Below are 21,065 nucleotides of genomic sequence, written 5' to 3' on the forward strand. Positions count from 1 at the left end.
TATATACAAATGCTATCTTCATCATATTTAATATGGAAAAGAAAAAAAAAAAACAATAAGAATATTCTGAGCTCCATCTATGTAACACCAAATGGGCATTTGGCTCTTCTGGAGCTGGTGCAAAGGCAACATTCAGAGAATTCTTCAAGGACACTGGTGGACTAAATCAGGGCACACAAGTGACATTATAAGAGAAATAGTATTATTTTCCCCAAGAGAGCTTACACTATTGCTAGAAAAATACCCCAACATTGCAAAACTTTATTAAAGCTTATAAAAAAGATCAAATAAGCAGTGTAGCATTTCATAATGATGTGATTATTCCAACAGGTATTGGCTAATTAATGAAAAAAAGTAAACTGAACAAAAAATAGTTACCTTGCAAACACTGAGGTCCCAGAATTTGTTAAATTTAATGTAATCTACAAAGTAGACTCAAGCAGAATTTGAAGAAAATAGAATGTCATGTTTCTAAATCCCTCTCCCATGGTACGTGGGCATGCACGTGCACACACACTCACCCACATTCCCCGACAAATACACAGATCTTTACTTACAGCACTTTCTTTCTAGCTACATACACTCTAATTCCACATGGGTCTTTACCATCGGGAATAAAGATAATGAAAAATGCATTTACAGTAATGTGATAAAACATAATACCTTACCCTGCCAGATGTTATATAATATGTATATATGTGTGTGTGTGTGTGTGTGTATTTTTTTTTTAAACGACTGTAGGGATGGGTGCACACATCAGTTAATTTGTAAATTATGGACTCTGGGTGATTACAATGTGTCAGTGCGGGTTCATCATCGTAACAAACGTACCACCTTGGTGAGCAATGTTGATGGGGGAGGTGACGTATGCGCGGGGACAGGAGGCATGGGGGAATCTCTGCACCTTCCTCTTAATATTTTGTGAACCGAAACCTGCTCTAAAAGAATAAAATCTTTAAAAAATCAGGTAACTAATGGAGGTTTGCAAAACACTAAACTTCAAATACTACTCAGCATTATAAAGGCTAGGCCTGTGATAAATAATATCAAAAGTAGAGTATGATGTAAAATACAGCTAGGGAATAAAGGTTAGCACACATTAAAAAATAACAAAACCCATGCCTGTTGGACAGTAAATATTTGGAGATTCAGAAGCAGAAGAATCACCTACCAACTGGAAATTGTCTTACTCTGGATAGACTTGATTTGAGCTGGGTCTGAATTTTCCTGGGTAGAGCGGAAGTTGAGGAGAACCAACCAGGGGAGGGAGTCAGTCGTTCATCAGAGATGAAGGCAAAGAGAGCATTCAGGACTACACTGGTGTGTTCCTGTACGTATGTATCACAGAGCGAATGGCTGGGCATATGAGAGCTAAAGCATACTGTACAGCTGCATTTGTTGAGCGAGATGTGGAGAACCTTCAATGATGAAGGAAGGAATGCAGAAATGTCAAGACAACGGATGTCAACAAAACCTAACAACATCAGAAAAGGAAATACTGGGGTTAGGGAGACTGGAATTTCTGGGTGACCTTAAAGCCACAAATGATAGCTCGTATTAAAGACCTACTCCATTTGGTTTTATAGCAATATAGTTTGCAGGGACTAAGCTAAAAACAAGATCCTCCTTGTCACAGAGCTCGTAGGCACCAAACTCCAGAATACAGGTTGCGTTCACAACTCACACAGCAGACTCTCACTGCACTCCATAGACTGATGTCATTTTCAGAACCCTAAGTTTTTATCTTTTGCACTTCAACAACACTGAAAGTGCTTCCAGGTTTTGATTTAGAGAATTATTGTCACTGTCAATAAAAGGAATGTGCCCGACACACCAAAATCCAGTTTAATTACTTCTGTGATGTCTCCTGCGGCTGAGAGGAAATGGTATTTCTCTGACAATTTTCTGTTTTTAATTTAGTAAAATGGAGCTCTTGCCCCGAATAGGACCTAGGAGAATGGATTCATGATGGATGTCATGGAAGATGAACCCCACAGTGTCAGCAACACTGTCTTACTCTGAGGGTATGATGGTTGCAGGAATCTAGATCCTCAATTCTAGATTCCTCCTCGTGGGCATGCAAAGTGACCATCAAGGATTTGATGTGGAAACATGGCTGAGATCTTTAATGTATCATGTCATGAGCTGAAAAAGCTTCGCAAACATATCTAAAGGTCTGCTTTTATCCAGCACCATTCCCAAGGTCAGTATTGCCCTGAGCCGCTGGAATCCAGATGAAGCCTTGAAAGCTTTCCAACAGGAGAAGCCAAATATCAAAATACACTCTGTGCCATTCCCGTGAAGAAACCAAGCACAATGTATTCTTTATTTCCCGCTACATATTCCATCTGTTTCTCCCCCTAAAGGGTCATATGTTATATATTTATAAGAAGTGTTCACACCTACGCGAACACAGTTTCCTCTGTCCCCGTCAAATGCAGCCTCCTCCTTGCTCGCGACCCATTTTTTTTTTTTAAAACATCCTTCTGTATCAGCTCATCCTTTTATGAAACTTGTTTCATTCTGAAATCATTTCAAGTTAAGAAACGCCTTTGTACCTTCCTATCTCACCAAATCCTGGGGAGATTAAGCCTCAGGCTCTACAGGCCATTTTCTGAGAGATGTGAATTTAGATCATTAGGGTCATTAAAATCATACACTTCCTAATACCCCGAGCTAACAGACCATCCTTGTACTTTATGCTGCTGGAGAATGCTACCAGACAAGTAACAATGTGTAACAGCGCTGAGCTGCAGAGGAGACCATAATTCCTCCCCATAAAAGAATCCTACACTTTTTAATTGCTATAGTAAATCTCATTAAAGACACAGAATGCTTTGTTCGGGGAAGGAAAAAGGATCACTGGTGAAGGTGCATTTTCTTCACAGTAATATTTTTTTCTTTATGACTAGAATTACTCCTAAATGCAAGCACAACGTTATTTTTATCATGACCTTTTTCTGGACTCTGCACATTTCCCCTGAGCTTTCTTTCCCTTCTCCTCAAATATAAGGGGCCCTTGGTCTTTACTATTAATCTCATAGCGACTTTTCAGGATGTGGGCTTCATGCATTCTCTTGTGTTTTCCCCTGGTGTCTTCCAAAAACCTTCAAAGACTCGACTCTAATCTCTGACTTCATTTTTTGTTGTTGTTCTTTCTTCCTCAACAGCTATATAACGAGGAAACTGAGATATAATCAACACAACGAAACACTCAGTGTGCATTCACTGGTTAGCACAATTCTGAATCTTACCTGCTTGTTCCCCATAATATACATTGTGAATCCAATTGAAGTAGAAGAATCTTGGGAAATATTTCGCCTGATTTCATTATCAAAGATTAAATTATCATTTTTAAGAAACTCAGGCTGTCATAGAAAAATCACAGAAAATCCCCATCTCTCTTTCATAATCAGTACCTTTTTATAACAGACTTGGAAGTTAATGACAGTACACGCCTTAGACAGCTACAAATTTTTAACTCATCTTCAGAAGCGGCAACTGAGCAGTTGAGGGGAGGAGCATGTTTCCTGCAACATAATGCTTAAAATTAAATATAAGAATCAAGAGTGAGATGAAGATGGGAAAAAAATCTGCAATGTTAACTGTCAGTCATTACTAACCTCTGTAGGGATTTTGTATCTGGGAAATTTCAACAGCATCTACACTGAATCTATCCCTCTTTGAAAGGAATTGTGGGTGCAAGTAAGAATATGAGCTTCAAGTTAGACAAACCTGCATTCATACTGTCTGTGCAAATTATTAGTTATTTTAGCCCAAAGTAATTATTTAACTGAACATGCCTCAATATCCTTATTTGTAAATTGAAAATAAGATTTTTTGAAGTCTGAAAAATGTAAGTTTTATAAAATGTAAACTTTATGCATATAATACCTATTAATTATGTCATTAGCATTAAAATAGGTTGGTGTGATCTACATTAAAATATTTTGTAGTCCTTCTTCTGCAGTAACTAGGTATATCCACAGTGACAAAGTATATAAATAACTTGCCGTATCTAATCACTTCCTTCCAAATTCCATCACAATTGTATTCTTTTAATATAAAACATTTCACGAAGTCAAACTACTTTTGATCTTATACACCTTCTTTAAAAACATACACATGACAGTCTCTTCACCAAATGGTGCTGGGAAAACTAGAAAGCAACATGCAAAAGAAAGAACTGGACCAGTTTCTTACCCATGCACAAAAATAAATTCAAAATGGATGGAAGGCCTAAATGTGAGACAGGAAACCATCAAAATCCTAGAGAAGAACATAGGCAGGAACCTCTCTGACATTGGCGGTAGCAACTTCTTACTGGATATGTCACCTGAGGCAAAGGAAACTAAAGCAAAAATAAACTATTGGGACTCCATCAAGATAAAAAGCTTTTGCACAGGCAACAATCAACAAAACTACAAGGCACTCTACAGAATGGGAGAAGATATTTGCAAATGACATATCTGATAAAGGGTTAGTTTCCAGAATTTACAAATAACTTATCAAACTCAATAAAAAAAAAATCCAGTTAAAAAATGGGCAGAAGACATGAATAGACATTTTTCCAAAGAAGACATACAGATGACCCACAGACACATGAAAATATGCTCAACAGCACTCATCACAGGGAACTACAAATCAAAACCACAATGAGATACCACCTCACACCTGTCATAATGGCTAAAATTAATAATGCAGGAAACAACAGGTATTGGCAAGGATGTGGAGAAAGGGGAACCCTCTTACACTACTGGTGAGAATGCAAACTGGTGCAGCCACTCTGGAAAACAGTACAGAGGTTCCTCGAAAAGGTAAAAATAGAACTATCCTATGATGAAGCTATTGCACTACTAAGCATTTACCAAAGGATACAAAAATACTAATTCAAAGGGATACATGAACCCTGAAGTTTATAGCAGCGTTATCAACACTAGCCAAATTATGGAAATTGCCCAAATGTCCATCATATATTCATATGATTCATTCATATGAGATTATATATGATGGGATATTACTCGGCCATAAAAAAGAATGAAATCTTGCCATTTGCAACAACGTGGATGGAGCTAGAGAGTATAATGCTGAGTGAAATAAGTCAGACAAAGACAAATACCATTTGATTTCACTCATATGTGGAATTTAAGAAACAAAACAAATGAACATGGTGGGAGGAAGACAGAAAACCAAGAAATAGATTCCTTTTTTTTTTTTTTTTTTTTTTTTTTTTTTAAAGAAATAGACTCTTTAACTATGGAGAACAAAGTAAGGATTACTGGAGGGGAGGTGGGGGCGATGAGTTAAATGGTGATGGGGATTAAGGACGGCACTTGTTGTGCTGAGCACTGGGTGTTGTATGTAAATCACTAAATTCTACTCCTGAAACCAGTATTACACTATATGTTAGCTAACTGGAATTTAAATAAAAACTTGGAGGAAGAAAAAAAAACAAATAAAAACAATAAAAACATGCCCATGATAATCTGATTCTATAAAGCTGGAGAATTATTTAACATTTACTCTTTTCACACAGCTTCTTGATTAATAAATGGATGCTAAATTATTTATCATTGATACTTATTTAGTATTAAACAGGATTCTGAGAATTTACCGTGATTGATCTTCATTTTGTTCACAAGGGCTTTCGGTGCCTCAGTTCTGGTGAGGTAAAAGCGATTTTATAAAAAGTAAAAGTAAATCTAAAGGCCTCAAGTTTAAAAAATGCATACCTTAGATTCAGACAGTCTCCCTACCCTAAGCTGGCTCCTGCACCTGCTGTGTTGCCATAGCTGGAAAGCAAAGTGAGAGACCTCAGCACAATATACTCACAGAGAGAGAAAAATCATTCAGACACAGACTAGGGTCATAGAGCTCTTTGAAGTATCATCTAGTGAGAGCGGAAAGCACTGTAATCCCTTAAGGACAGTTAGCCACGGTGACTGGCAGAATCTTCTCTTAATGGAGCCCTAGTCTAGTTGGGCTCTGGTGGGGTGTGACAGTATTACCCCAGGAACGCAAGCATCAAAGGCCACCTCTAGAGTTACATAAGCCCTGCGATGATGACCAATAACATAAGAGCCCGATGAAGGTCTACGCAGTTAGAATGCTAAGTGAGCCAGAAAAATTAGAGCGTACTTGTAGGGGGGAAAATTCAACTGGGCCTTCCTTCTTGACTTCTGGGGTCAAACTGGCACCATTTACACAGAGTCAAAAGCTATTCAGAGTCATGGATCATTTACCTGATGAACAATACAGGGGACTAATCTGGATAATTCAAATATAGCAGTGCTCTACACCACTCTTTGGGGTTTTCTCCCCACTTGAGTTTTCTTATATAGATAAAGCTTAAAACTGTCATTTAACTGCTTAATTGCAATATGAAAAGACCAATGCTTCCTGTTATGTATTTACTTTTATGATGTCTATTACCACAGGAACAAAGATAAATTTTATTAAATAGAAGATAATACTTCTATTATAAAGTACATTTCTCTATCATATATGATGCTTTCTTTTATTGCATTTTCTGATCAGTATGAATAATATTTTAATTCTTTATAGTTTAACATAAGATAGGTCTGACCTTGTTTCCCCATAGATAATTTTTCTATGGCATTATCTGTAAATACTGCTTATGAATTGCTTTAAACAACTTAAAGACTGCCATTTAGAAATGCTTGAATGATTCAAGGTTAATAAGATTCATCATACTCACAGTGAGGATCTGGTTGTGGACATAGCTAATTGCTAAATTTTATTCATCCCTAAATGGTACTGGCAACAAATCAGCTCACAGCTTAATACTACTGGCAGCTCTAAATGGGACAGAAATAATGTGACTTTGATCCAGTTATTTTTATACGTGTTATGATTCATTTCCAGTAGTTCTGATGCTGATGCTCAAATAGTGGATATTGGATTCTCTTGTCAAACAACAAAAAAGGTGAGAAACAAAGCTGAATATATTTTTAAATGTCATGGTAACAAGTCACAGTCAAATCTTGTTTCAGTGAACATTTCTAATTCTCACACCGAAGATACGATAAATTCCTATCAGAAGGATTTTCTTCTGGCAAATTTAGAATTCTGAAAATAGTCTTTTAATGGCAGGGACCATACCCCCCTAGTACCAAAATAACAGCACTATGATGTATTACTCCCTTATGGTAACAGACACCATTGAAGCTGAACTGTAATTTGGCACACAACAATTCTGCACTAATGTAATGTGACAATGTTATTATGTTCACTACTTTCCATGTGATCATAGCCATATTCATCTTCTCCAACCTGACATTAAATTAGGTAATATAGTTACATTCTATTCTGCACCATAGGGTGAAAGTAGAAAAAGAATTATTGTATAGCACAATGGTTTGATGATGGTGTATGTGTGTGTGCGTGTGAATAGGTGATACGTTGATTTTTATATAATGAATGTAAACTCTCGGCACAGGCCTGGCACATAGCAAGCACCAAGTAAGTGGTTACACCCAAGAAAAAGTTCACAAAGAGCTACAATATATGGTATGTTAAAAAGACCTCTACTCTAGGATTTCAGAGGAGGGGAAAGGTAAGGCCCAGCTCCCAGGACTAGAGAAGTTTCCATGGGATGAAACAGTTAAGTAGAGATTGAAAATGAAATTATATTTCTTCAAACAGATAGAGTGAACGGAATTCATTCCAGGTGGAATGAGTGCATTCCCCAGGAGGATAAATTAGCATAAGCAATGGTGAGGAAATTGGGAAAGTATAATGTTGTTCAGAAAGCCATAAGTAAGTTAATTGGCACTAACATGCCATATGGGCAGACAAGGTTCTGCAACAGATAAGGATGAAAATGAAAGTTAGGGTCAGACCACAGAGGTTCACAAACTCCAAATCGATGAACTTGGAAAGTATTGTTAACCACTGAGGATGTACTAGAAACCCTTATGCAAGATGCATGCCTCGAGTCAGGGCGGATTTAGTAAGTTACTATTACTACCAATTATATGCATCATGATGTGCAAAACACTGGGCTTATCAGACGAAAAAAAAAAAAAGAATATTGCGTGGGAGAAGCATGTAGTCTTAGTCTTACAGGGAGATAAGACCAAACCTAAATAATGATGGCTGATAAAATAGCATCAACAAAGTTCATAGCAGTCAGTGGAGGAAAAATATTGCCTCTGGCTAGGAGAATCAGGAAGAGCTGGTGATATTTAAACTAGGGAGAAAGAACAAAGGAACGAAGGAAGAACAAAACTGGTAAGGAGGCATAGGACAGATTGGAGGAGAAAGGGATAAAAAAATGGGAAACTCAACCAGGAAATGACTACAATAACCCCCCCAAATAATATTAGGGACCTAAAATACAGTAATGGTATGGAAGAATCGAGCTGAGTCCACCACACTTCACCACCCTACCCACATAAACACAGCACTCGCTTCTCTCAGTGAGTAGGTCATTTACATGGCAATTTTCTAGGGAAAAAAGAGTTTCACAAGCACTTTTCTTTAAAAGTAGCCTTTGGCATCATTTTACGTAAGTGCCTCTTTTTTGAGAGATTCCTTTAAGTGCATTAATTAGTATGATTTACCCAAGATTATACTTACAAGTTAAAAAGTATTCCCATCTTTCCATTGTTAATTATATCTCCAGGCTAACATAAATAAACTTTTCTAGTTACTCTAACCCACTCTGTGAAATTTATCAGAGAGATGATATTCAGAAGGTCTATTTTAGAGAGAATATGTCTTATTTGCAATGTGGTGTGTTCTTTCCCCTTCTAAAATACTTTATTTCATTTTCCTTTGTTTGTTTGTTTTTGTTTTGTTTTCTATGCAGTTGAAGACTGCTGTCACAGAATTTATGGATAAATACCTAAGCTACAGAAGGAAATTAAAAAATAAACTGACCTAAATAGCTTTATTTAAAAAAAAAAAAAAAGAAAAGAAAAGCCAACCTCTATACAGAAAAGGAGTTTGTGAAAATCCCAGGAATCACATTGTTTGTGCAACTCAGAAAAATAGGGAGATGCAGAAAAATAATGCTTATTTTGCTGAATTTAACAACTGAAGAAACATGGCCTGTTACTCTTATTGCCGTGTCAATTGCACGTCTTCAAGGTATTAAAAAAAGAAAAAGACAACAGACCCAGAATGGAGTCATTTATATGCTAAGCCCCATGTCTCCAAACCAAGACTTAATTACAGTTTTGGCTCTCCCATAAACCAGTCAATCAGGAATCTCTCGATCAGCAATAGTTAGGTAATCTGCCTCACAGACCCCTGCCATTCCCTAAAGGAAAGTAACTTTTCAATAACCAGCCTGTTTTTTTGCATAGTATAGCTCCCTTGTCCTGCTCCCTTCTGCCTATAATTCTTTCATTTCATACAGCTCCTTGGAGCTCCTTTCTATCTGCTAGATTGGACGCTGCCCATTTTGAATCAGTTTTTGCTCAAACTCTTAAAATTTTTAATATGCTTCAGTTTACCTTTTAACAAAAGTAGCAGTTGCTATTGTACTTTCTACAAATTAAAGTTGATATGAAAATAAGATTTGCTTTTAGATATTGATTTATACCTACGTATCCTCACCACCAAAACTCCATGCACAAACCAAGAAACCATTTCCTATTTCCAGAAAACCCATTAAGAGGTAATGATTTAATCAAAATGTATATATTCTGAGAGCCCTCCAAAGTAATTTTAATGCTGATTTGTGCAAGAGGCATATCAGGAGACACATTTATTGAATGACATTTACCTTATTTACAAGAAAATAACAAATAGCCTTATCATTATCATCACCACCACTATCACCCAAGAGCAGCATTCAAATAATTTTCTGTAAAAATGATGTGAAGACAGCATGATACTTAGGGTAGGATCTTGATGTTCCGTTAGGAAATGTCTAGCAAATACGCACAGAAAATTATATTCTTCAAACTTAACTGGTCTATGAAAATACACAATCTGACACAACCAAATGGCAACTATTTTATAAAACATGGAAACTAGATTAAGCAAAGTTTGGCAGAGAAAGTTCTTTAGCAAAATGGAAAACATTTTCCTGCAATAAAAAGCCCTCTGAGCTACCACATGTAGTCATACATCTGTCAGGATCATATTCAGGATTAAAAATTTACCATAATAAAATCATAACAAGTCATCAGTCTTCTGCTTGTCCTTGAAAATAAATTTATGTTATTTTCTATGGGGCAGGAGCAAATGCAGGAAGTTACTATTCTGTATACATATGTACATATATTAAAAGCATATATAAGGCTTTTTATTTGCTTTGCTTTAGGTACATGGAAATACATGAAGTATTTACTGGGCCTCCATTTAAGGTTATTTATAGAACCCCAACAGGGGTTATTGTTTGTGCAAATGTATGATGGTTTGAATACATGTTCCTGCTTCAAGTTCCCTGTAATTCTATGGAAGATGATGCTGGTAGGATGGAGGCCAAATATTTCCCCTTTTATGGTGGTGTGATCTTTACAGGTCTCTTCCAATATTTCACTTTGTAATAATGGTTTGTTATACCTGTGTGCAGTGTTTTGAAGAGAAATTCTGAAGATAGCTTGGGAGTTGTACCATATTGCTAAACTCACTTCAGTGCAATATTTTAGTTTGACCTCATCTTCAACGTTGCCATACACAAATATACTGGCGTAAACAGAGTCTCAAACAGACAAACGTCAAAGTGAACAAACACTAATCTTCCTTTAAATCCGTACTCAAGCCCAGCCTTTGTCCCAAAGCCCAAAACTTCAATCATTGCCACTTCCATCCTAGAGCTTTTCCTTAAATGTTGTCCCATTTATAATATAAATTATGCACTCGGTTTCACAAGCAGCAGACTTTGTCAGAAAAATGTTCTCGATACAGTGGAATTTGTCGTTTTGTAGAAAATGCTTTTACCATGTTGATGTAGTGCTGTAAGCATAATCCATTTGAAAGTTAAGAAATAGGACTTGCTCCTATACACCAGTGAATTCAGTCTTAAAATTCTCACTGCGACCATACAGATGAGACACTAGCAGATATTTCATGATATAACGTGAATGCTGTGTTTCTGAGTCATGCTTATAATTTGAGACTAAAAGGAAGAAAAATCCACAAGTGGCTAGAATATAAGAGAGAGTACTTGAAGGACAAAGTTTAAACATTGTTTTTTAAAGCAAAAGGCAGATACGGGTTTAAAAAGAGAGAAAGAGAAGCATAATGAGACACGTCACCTTTCACGAAAATTACAGCCCTCAACATATAATCTTCTGGAATTAAATATTATTTAATATAAAGCAGTAAGAAATCTCTTTTGAAAACCAGGGGAGGATTGTCATAGGTAGGAAACGAAGAAAATATTTTCAATAAGGTGACCATTAGCAATTCAAAAAATTACAGTAAACAGTTGCAAACCAAAGGCTCACCGTCATCACAGCATTTAGCTAATGGCATCCTTGATTAATACTTTAGCATTTCAAAAATGCCCTTTCTGTAGAAACAGCTGCTTCTCCTCACTAGGACAGTTTAACTTACAGCTAATATAAAGACTCCCAGCTTCAGAGCCTGGGCCTCACACAGGAACAGGAAGCAATGAGGACCATCTGAGTCCACGCTCAGACAGGTACTTACGGTCATTGCAGAGCGGCCCACTGAAGGAAGTCATGCTGCAGTCACAGCTGAAGCCATCCCACTGCTGCAAGCACACGCCTTGATTAGAACAGGAGTCCTCTTGGCAGGTTGTGCTGGGTCCTGCAAAAATAATCCAAAAGAAACTTGGGTTCTTTAAAAAAAATCCACAAGTGTTTTGTACATGAGCTAGGTCACATATAGTAGTTGCCAACACCTCAAATTACATGACCAAACCAGTGTTGAAAGTTCTAGCTCACACACCTGAATTAGCGACAGAGAAGCTGTAATAGGAAGGTTTTCTGAAGTTTCAAATATAGGACAAAAATACATTCTAATAGTAAACAACAAATCGTAAAAGCAAGCACATAGCTTCTAGTATGATCATGGTAGCAAGTGATCTCATTCCATCATCAGTGATTCTCTATCACCATTTGGATTTAAAAAAAAAATGCATGGATCTCCTTAACTTCTGAGCAATGAATAGAGACACCATGAGAAATGGAGATTAGAGCTTCATGAAATTGAGATAAAGATTGGCTAAGTAACTGAAAAGAGTTATGCAAAAATGCCCTAGAAGTTTCCAGAAGTTTCCCTGCACAAACTATGGATAAAGTTATGGTTGTTGGGTGTTTTTGATAGGTATGTTGGCAAGTATCGATTCACATGCTTTAACAATTCATGCAGTTAAACATAAAATGAAAAAGTCTGTATAAATGACATGCTCCCATTTAACATACGAGTAAAAAGAATTCTAGTCTATTTCTAAGGAATCATTAGAACACTGAGAAACAAAACTGAAAAAAAAAAAAAAAGATGATCAAAGCACTAGAGGCAATCACTATACAAACATATTCAAGACTGAAAGCCTTTATGCAAACTATGCTATAAAATGAGGTTTCTTGCACAAGGTTCAAGAAGGAGAAAAATTAAATCTGAACCCAAACAACAGTTACTGCAAAAATGTAAAAAAAAAATGTTATTTTGGGGTTTCCACTCTGTATTAGGGGGTTTCAGTCTTGTTTTTTACACACAGGGCTATCTACCTTGCAAGTCAGCTTTCATCAATGCAACTTTGTCAGCAAAATAAAAAAAAAAAAAAAAAAGCAAAATATATTAAATGTTAGTAAGCAATACCAAAATGGGGCAAACACAGAAGAACGTTCAGATTCAAAAAGCATGCTGTTGTAAAGGGGGAGAAAAAAAATGCTATGTAGAGCAAACAAATTAATACTAACAGCCATAAATCTTAAGAGAAGCCAAAAATGAGAAAGCGGTAATTTATTAGAATTTCACTATATATGTATATATATAGATATATATATAATGGTTAATTGAGCTGATGACATGTAATGAAAGAAATTAAAAGAGCTTTTGTATTGTTTCCTCTCTTGGATAGGAATGCATAACCAACGCGATCGTCTTGCTTATTTGGAACACGCGGCACCGTTTGTCATGTGCAGATACAGTGTAGACCATGGTCATTAGCAGACCAATTATCCCGTTCCACTTCTCTTTCCCTCTACATCTTTTTATCTTGCAATTGCAATTAAGGCTTGAAACTGTGATGCCAGCCATTCACTGCCAACAGCTGGACTTCAGAGTGACACCAAACTATCAAAATGTACTATATATATCATTTGGGGCAGATGAGAGAAGTAAGGGATGGAAGAAACAAACTGCGATGCCATTCCACTTACCAAAAAATCCCTCTACAAGCTTCCAGCGTGGAGTGTTTATCTTTGTTTTTACTGGGCTGGGCCTATATCGCTTAAGGATTTCAGAGTTACGCCAGCATTTTCCCCACCTTCCTAATTCCCTGCAACTCTTCGAAACTGCCCTGTGAATATTTATTACAATAGAACCTCACTAGTAAGGACTATCTTAGGGAAGGTTAAAAAGCGAATACACTCCATCTAAATAGCTTTAGAGTAGAAAACCAAAGATATTTCCTAGTCAACACAATTTTATAGGTTTTACAAAAATATAAAAACGATACCGGCCCAATTAGATTCTATTAACGCTGAGAGCCTATGAGGTAACTGCTTTAGTGAATAAATGAGAACTACCTGTAATCAGCCTTTGTGTAAATTGACATTTTCGTAAAATGTCCTTTTAAACATGCTCGTTACAATGGTATTTCTATTACAGTTTTCTCAGTAAAGGTATTCCTCATAGAAAGTTATTGAATTTAGCCTAACCTATGCGAGTTCTCACAAATTAAGAAATCATAACATTGTAACAACTAATTATATAATAACAGCAACAATAGGTATACTAATGGCAATGATAATAATAGTTATTATTAATGATAATTTCCCAGGCCTGGAAGCCCTGAACGGATGTAACAGTTTTTCTCACCTATCTCATCAAAGAACTAAGAACCACTGAACTGCTTAGTTTTTGTGGTTCCTCCAATCTGTGTGAGGTCAGTGGTCTAATGATCTTTACCCCACGGCATTAGAGACTGAAAATAATTATTGTTTGCTTAGAAAAAAAAACAACAACAAACAAGAAATACTTAAAGAAATACTCCTTGCACATTCTGTCCTGGGACAAGCGTAGGAGCAGGGAGTGGCGCACCGCAGTGCCCTGGGTCAGGGGCTGGTTATCAATACGTGGCTGCACCCTTACCTGCCCAGCAGAAGGTAAGAGCAAGAACAGGAATGGATGAAGAGCCAGATTATCGTTTTTACTTTTACTTTTGTAAAAATTATCAGAAATACAATTGCAACATAATACTAAATTCTAAAAATGGTAAAACTACAATTCTGAAGATGAATGTGCCCATATGGCAGAGCCGCAACTCAGAGTACCTGCCAAACCTTTATGTGAACATAAAGACATGCTTTATTATTATTATTTTTTCATTATCACAACAGTCTTTTTATATTCAGATATTACAAGAGAATGCATGCCTATGCCTGACAAGACACATTTTTCAAAATACTCACCTTCGAGAACAATATTTAAACATTGACAGGCATTTGCACAAGACAAAGCCCTGAATTTATTTTCCCTTTAGTTATGTAATGTTCCTTTTATTTTATCACTGAATAAAATTGGGAACAAGCCACAAGGACATTTGTATTAAGTGGTTAAGTATAAGGATATGTCTGAAAAAGAAAAGAAGTGAAGGTAAAACTAAAATCTCTGGAAACCAAAGAAGCAAGAAAGTGTTTTGATGCCTGCACTTTCAAGTACGGCAAGCTTGGGTTCAAAGCTTCCATCATCCACGTACGAGCTGTGTGACCTTAGGAAGGTCACCTTACATCTCTGAGGCTCAATTTACTCATCTAAAAAAAGTCAGCACTACCAAATTTACAGAGTTTTGAGGATTCAATGGAGAAGAATATGTAAACTTATTGTCACCAGTGCTAAATCAATGGTAGCTTTAATACTTAAGTATTTCTGTAGCTTATTATAGTTCTGGGGCTGAGTGGTACGAAACTATGCAAAGAGCGTCTGAATTAATTTTTCCCCCTTGACTTTATGTACAAAAGTTATCTTGACTCAGTATTGAACTTAATTAAACCTGATTATTGGTGGATCGCTGGTCTCTCTTTTCTCATACGCAAGCAGGAAAATGCTACCCTAGCAGTAATTTTCAAAATGTGGTCCTTGGAACAACAGTATCAGCATCATTGCAGGAACATGTTAGAAACAGAAATTTTAGGGTCCTGTTGAAGCAGTAACCCTGGGGGTAGGGTTCTGTAATTTAGGTTTTAATAATTCTCCAGGGGATTCTGATACTGGTTCAAGTTTGAGAAACATTCATCTGAAGGGACTTGGACAAGGCAAGCTTCCTCCCCTTACCAGTGTGTCATATAAATAAAAGCAGCTATTATCCAATGCAATTAGTTAAAAATGGAAGGTAGCAAGTGGTTATTAGGAAAGGATGGAATGATGGAAAATCTTGAAAGATATTATTTGGTTATTGTCACATTTATACTATTTCTATTAATATGAAAGTTAAGTGATTCCAATGTGATTTGGATTTAAAATTCCATGAGACAACTATCTTTAGAGAGAGAATTGATCAAGCATCTAGAATTTGATCACTAATCCTAAAAACATGTGTATCTCATCAATTACACCGATGACAGTTACATCTGAAATTATTCCTAGAAACTATAGAGGATAGAAATATCCATAAATTAAAAGTTGTTAATCTTGATGTTGGAATGAAAAAATCAGGGAAGTGTCAAGGCAGAAAGGCAGGGGCATAGTAACATTCTAAGAATAACAATAAAGGGGGGTAAAAAGAGGGTAAACATTATTAAAGCTCAAATATTAAAGCATCATAGACAAGGTAAGGAAGGAACCCATGTCATAATCTATGGAACGATTTCAAATGTTCAAACAGTAATTTGTTACCCAAGAGGATGCATAATCATCTTAATCAAATTGCTTAACGGATTATGTTAGAAAATAAAACCAAGTACTCTTTTCTCAGTACAGCTTCCCTTCATTAGTTTTCCCTTCTACCCACCCACACAAATAACGTATGTGCCCATGGTGGGGGGTCATGTGTGTGTTTGGTTTTCCATCCTGTGGGTGTTTAGCTGTGAATGTGTCTGTCTGCTCCTAACATCTCTGTAGGTGAGAAGTCATTTACCAAACAACTTGTAGAAAGGCCTATTTAAAAAAAAATAAAAAATAGTGTCAGGAGTTTGTAGTGTTTTTTCCTTTTTTTAATGTACATATTCTCACTGATTCGATCACCTTCAAGAATCCAAGTTATGAACCACATTCTTATATCCACCCAGTAGAGGAATTATTCACTTAACAATCTTGTTTCCTTTGGTAAATGGAGAAAATAGCTTCTCTTTGCTTTACAAGTGTTATATCATAATTTGAAATAAAGAAAATAAATACAGCAATAACATTAAAAAAATTCAACAAAGTCTTCTATTAAATAGCATTATCTTCTGGCAGGATTGAAACAGTTTGAATTTCACCTGACTTTTCAGGGGAATATATATTGCAGAGAGAAAAAAAAAAAAAAAAAACGTATTTTCAAAAAAAACCCAAAAAAGCCAAAACCCTCCACGTACTTAGGTAATTGCTAAATCTAATGGCATTATTTTGGCCGAGAAGAGATGATTCATAATCTCCTGGGGGATAGGAATTCGTATGTCTTTCTTTGCCTCTCCCATATGAAATTTCCTTATGAATCTAAAATTTTCAAAATAGCCCAAACTGTTTTCAACATTAAAGGAGAAGCAGCAACACATTCAGAGCCCCAAAATTCAGGATAATGTGATTAAATTACATTTATGGAGGGAGAATTGGCTCAAATAATCTGAGGTGTTGAAATGAAAATTATCTAAAATGAAAGTAGCAATCAAAAAGTACTCCTACAGATCTTAGTCTGATAGAGAGCACAAAAGAACAGAAAGACTCTTGAGCACATTTCTCAAGAAAGGAATATTAGTCTTGGGTAATAGAAGAAACCAATTTTTGCTAAAACAAACTGATGATATACGGAAGAAATTCTTGTGCTGGGTAGATACAAACCAAACAGTGATGTGACAATGGGTAGCTGAACTTTATTCTCCTGTTATATTTTGCTGAATGTAGATTTGAAAAAAACAGTCTCAAAATGATTGACACTTGCGGAAGCAAAACTATTTTTTTAGTCCAAACAGGGTATCTATTTAACGTTATAAAGCAGGCATTGCAGAACTGATTAACACACTAATTAGGCAAACTACCGAATACGAAGGAGCAGAAAATAACAAGATCCATCCACAGAGCCCCCATCTTACATAAGGCCTTACTGTAGGTTTGCAAACAGTCCAGAAAATTTAGGATTCACGCGATGAAAAGTGAAAAAGACAAATAAGGATTTCTAAGCCCTATGTTGGGGCTTGAACAGTTGGCAGAAATAAATTTTGCTGACTAGAGAGATTTGTTCTTATTTATGGGTGGAATTAGAATTACTTAGAGTTTGATAACAAAGATCTAGTACCTTCACACCCTCTCTCAATCTGTCCATTGCAGAAAAGAGCATCTGAGATGAGGTCTGGAAGCCGTCCGTTTAAGTCAACTGATGCCAGGCAGCCTTGAAAGCCCTCCTTGGCATGGACGAGTTTCGGCAAAGATTTGTATGTTTCTTTAGCCACTCCTCCTATATACAAGTCACCTGTAGGAAGATCAAAGTTTTGGTCACCAAAGTAACTTGTCATTCCTTTAAACACACAGTAGGACAGGAAAAAAAAATTAGTTTGGTTTATATTTCATTAATTTCAAAAGTATATCTATAATTAGATATTTCCCTAAAAGTGTAAAACAACAGAAGTGTTTGAGTAATACATCAGCACTCAAAGACATTTCTAGAAGCTATTTCCACAGGGATTGAAGAAGCTTGTCAATACAGTGTAGCCGAGTGGAAGGAATATGGGACACGGAGGTGTACATCCTTGCACTGAAATCCGAGCCTGGTTATTTACCAACTCTACGGCTTTTAACTTTTTTTTTTTCTTTCCAGTTTCTCGGATCATTAGAAACCTCATTTCTGAAGCATAAACGATAAAATCTGTTCTATAGGTTTTCATGAGAATTAAATGAGATAAAATATAAGAAGTATCTGCCACAGTAAAAAAATGAAGTAGATACTCAGTCAACCTTCTGCTTTGAGAACTCTGGGTCTTTCAGTTCATCAGAAGCTCAACAAATTCTCTCTAGGGTCCACTATTACCCTTTTTACTAGGCTTAAGCCCATTATCTTCACTAACTGACTCCCATAACAGTCGCATATATCTGAATATTACATCCTTGTTCAGGTATTTTTTTTTTTAGGTGAAGTTATACCACTCTGAATTCTTTATGCTGCTCTGGGATCTGTTAACAAGTTATCGATTATTTTTTTTTTCTAATTTTACTGCAGTTTCTAATGGAACACTTTGCTCTGCTTTGTCATCTCATGTCTCTAGGTGTGAGATTTCCCAACTTCATGGGCCACTACTTAAAAAGAGAGATTGCAATCCGTGTTTGATTATGCTTCATTTCCTCCCAAAGATCATCTGCCAAAGCTGTACATCTGAGTAGATGTAATTCACTGACTTTAGTAAACAATCAATGCAGAAGATATGGAGGGTAACCCCAATATTCCATAATATATATTCCTGTTTAAAAGCTCTAACATACTCTACTGAGCAATCTACTTTTCTGACCTTTCACTGTCAGTTGAATTTTCTTTCTCACATTAGCCACCCAAACTTTCATGCCACTTGCTGCCTTTTCCCCAATGTAACACAAAACTCCTACATTCCTAATGTTTCTCTGGGTCCCTCTGTGTTGTCTTCATGGGACTTGGGATAAAGGAGAACTGATACCCAAGTGAACTCTCATCCTGTTTGTTGAGTCATGAGTAACAAAGTCCTTGGTCTCTGATCCAGAAAGCTTGTGTCTTCTGCCAGCATCCACGAAATAGTGATAAGCTAACTGACCAGATTGTAAGTAGGCTGAAATCAAACCACGGATATAACAGTCCTGAATTGTACTGAGGAGTAAAGTGAGCTTGCTTAAAGTCATTTAGCCCTAGAAACTGAAGACTTAATCCCTGACCTATTAACTAAAGCTCTAGGTATTATACTAGGATGTCACTGATCCTGCGTAATTTGTATGGAAGGTACCGAATGTGCTTACTTCCCCTACCTCTTCAATAAAACATCTTTGACGTCTGGCCATATTCTTAATATTAAAGAATAGCATGGTTTTCATCTGAGATGGGACACTATTTTTGAAATATCTTGTTTTTTTCACTCTATTTCCTTTTTCTCCATGGTTTTTCTTCTCACTTAAATGTAAAACTATTGTGTTTTAGTTGTCTCGAGAAAGGATAACAATCAAAACCCAAAGATATCAAATTATCTTTCTTCATTTAAGTCTTAAAAGCCAAGACTCTTAAAGGAATGAAAGAGACAGAATATGCAGGCAATTACATGAGAAGAGTAAGGCTTTCCTGCCTCTCATCAGGCAAGCAGGAGAGAAACTGGAGGAAGAGAAATGTGAGCATAGTCATCGATGAATACCAAAAAGAGGACAGTGCTCTAATTGCAGGGCTGAGCCCCTGTGGAGGTCAAAATTTTAGGTAAGTTTACAGAATGACACTGATTTGTGTTCAAGAGAACCCAGAGGCAAGAGGGAAAAGATGAGTGCCTGGTGGATTCAGACATGCTAGGAACTTAGGCAGCCTCACAGAATTTCCCATATTCCAACTGCGGTATGGGAGCAACACAACAATTCCCAGAGTTTCAGAGAAATAAACAGAAAAAGAATGACCTTCTCATGCACACGAGAAGGAAGATGCTGGCAATTCAGTGGGCACCTGAGCTATGAATACAGAATACTCGAGACCAGCTCCTATGTAATCTGTATCTCCCCAAAGATTGATACAGTGAAGTCCCCCCCACCCCAAATAATTCAGACACAATCTCAGGGAAATAAAGGTACTAAAATTGCCTGAGATTACATTTTCACTAACTCAAAGAATCAGAACTCAAAGTGGAAACCAAGGTGAGTTATAGAAAAAGAGTCACCTTTCTTGCACATCTGAAACTCTGGGAAGAGATTTACACTGTTACATGTCACACATCAGTGGGAGGAGATGCTCCCTCCATTCATTTGTTGAACTAAATTTGTTAGAAAATTTCAACTCTCCTCCAGGCCTACTGGATATAGTGTTAGAGAACAAAGGGGAGTTAACTGAAGAATTCTTGGCACTGCTACAGGCTTTTTGGAGGTAGAACTTATACTGAAAGTTATGTATGGGACACCGTAAGTTTGCTAACCGTCCTTCCTCTTTCTGATTGCAACCTCCTGGAAGAGACAGACTGTGTCTCTATTTGTTTCACATTCTCCCCCAGTGCCTCGTACTGGGCCACAAGCACCGTGGGCACTCAGTACACATTGTCAGCCACCTGATGGATTGAGGTCACAGTAGAAAAGAATCGAGAAAGGAAGAATGCTAAGGCAACACACAGAGAGAGCGAGCTAATTCTAAAAAGCACTTACTTCCTTTCCCCGCTTCCTGCCACAATCCTATTTTTTTCCTCTTGGCAAACATATGTGCCTGAACAACTTTTCAGAGATTACTGAAAAGAAGTAGTAATCTTTCCCTTGTGTTATTAAAGAGCAGAAAATATTGATTCAAGTAGTGCAGGATATAAGCCTCAATCAAATACTAAGGTGGATGAGATTTTGATTTGTAAGTAGGGAATGCATTCTCATTTTCATTCCTGAAGCTGCACTTAGCACCACCACTTAATACTGTCTTTATAAACTCTTCATATCGTAGATAGTGGTCTGAAGTCCCCTGGTGGGTTGCCCTATGAAGAGAACAAAGGAAACCCTTAAGTGGCCTGAGCCCCATGTAGCATTAGCACTTCATCAAAGATGCAGCTTCTCCTTTTGATCCTTGAGGTGATGGA

At 36.8% G+C, this 21,065-nt stretch overlaps 1 protein-coding gene across 1 annotated transcript in view; it reads right to left on the minus strand.

Annotated features, from left to right (window-relative positions):
- The window catches only part of LOC113245852 (neurexin-1-beta), an 819,012-nt gene that overhangs the window by 509,182 nt on the left and 288,765 nt on the right, over positions 1-21,065 (minus strand). Inside the window, exons 12-13 of the mRNA XM_044378176.3 lie at positions 17,603-17,776; positions 11,632-11,751 (exon numbers count right to left, since the gene is read on the minus strand). Of these exons, the coding sequence (XP_044234111.1) occupies positions 11,632-11,751; positions 17,603-17,776 (294 nt within the window). The remainder of the gene's footprint in view (positions 1-11,631; positions 11,752-17,602; positions 17,777-21,065) is intronic.

This window comes from Ursus arctos, unplaced genomic scaffold, assembly GCF_023065955.2.
Source record: "Ursus arctos isolate Adak ecotype North America unplaced genomic scaffold, UrsArc2.0 scaffold_8, whole genome shotgun sequence".
Classification (NCBI taxonomy): domain Eukaryota; kingdom Metazoa; phylum Chordata; class Mammalia; order Carnivora; family Ursidae; genus Ursus; species Ursus arctos.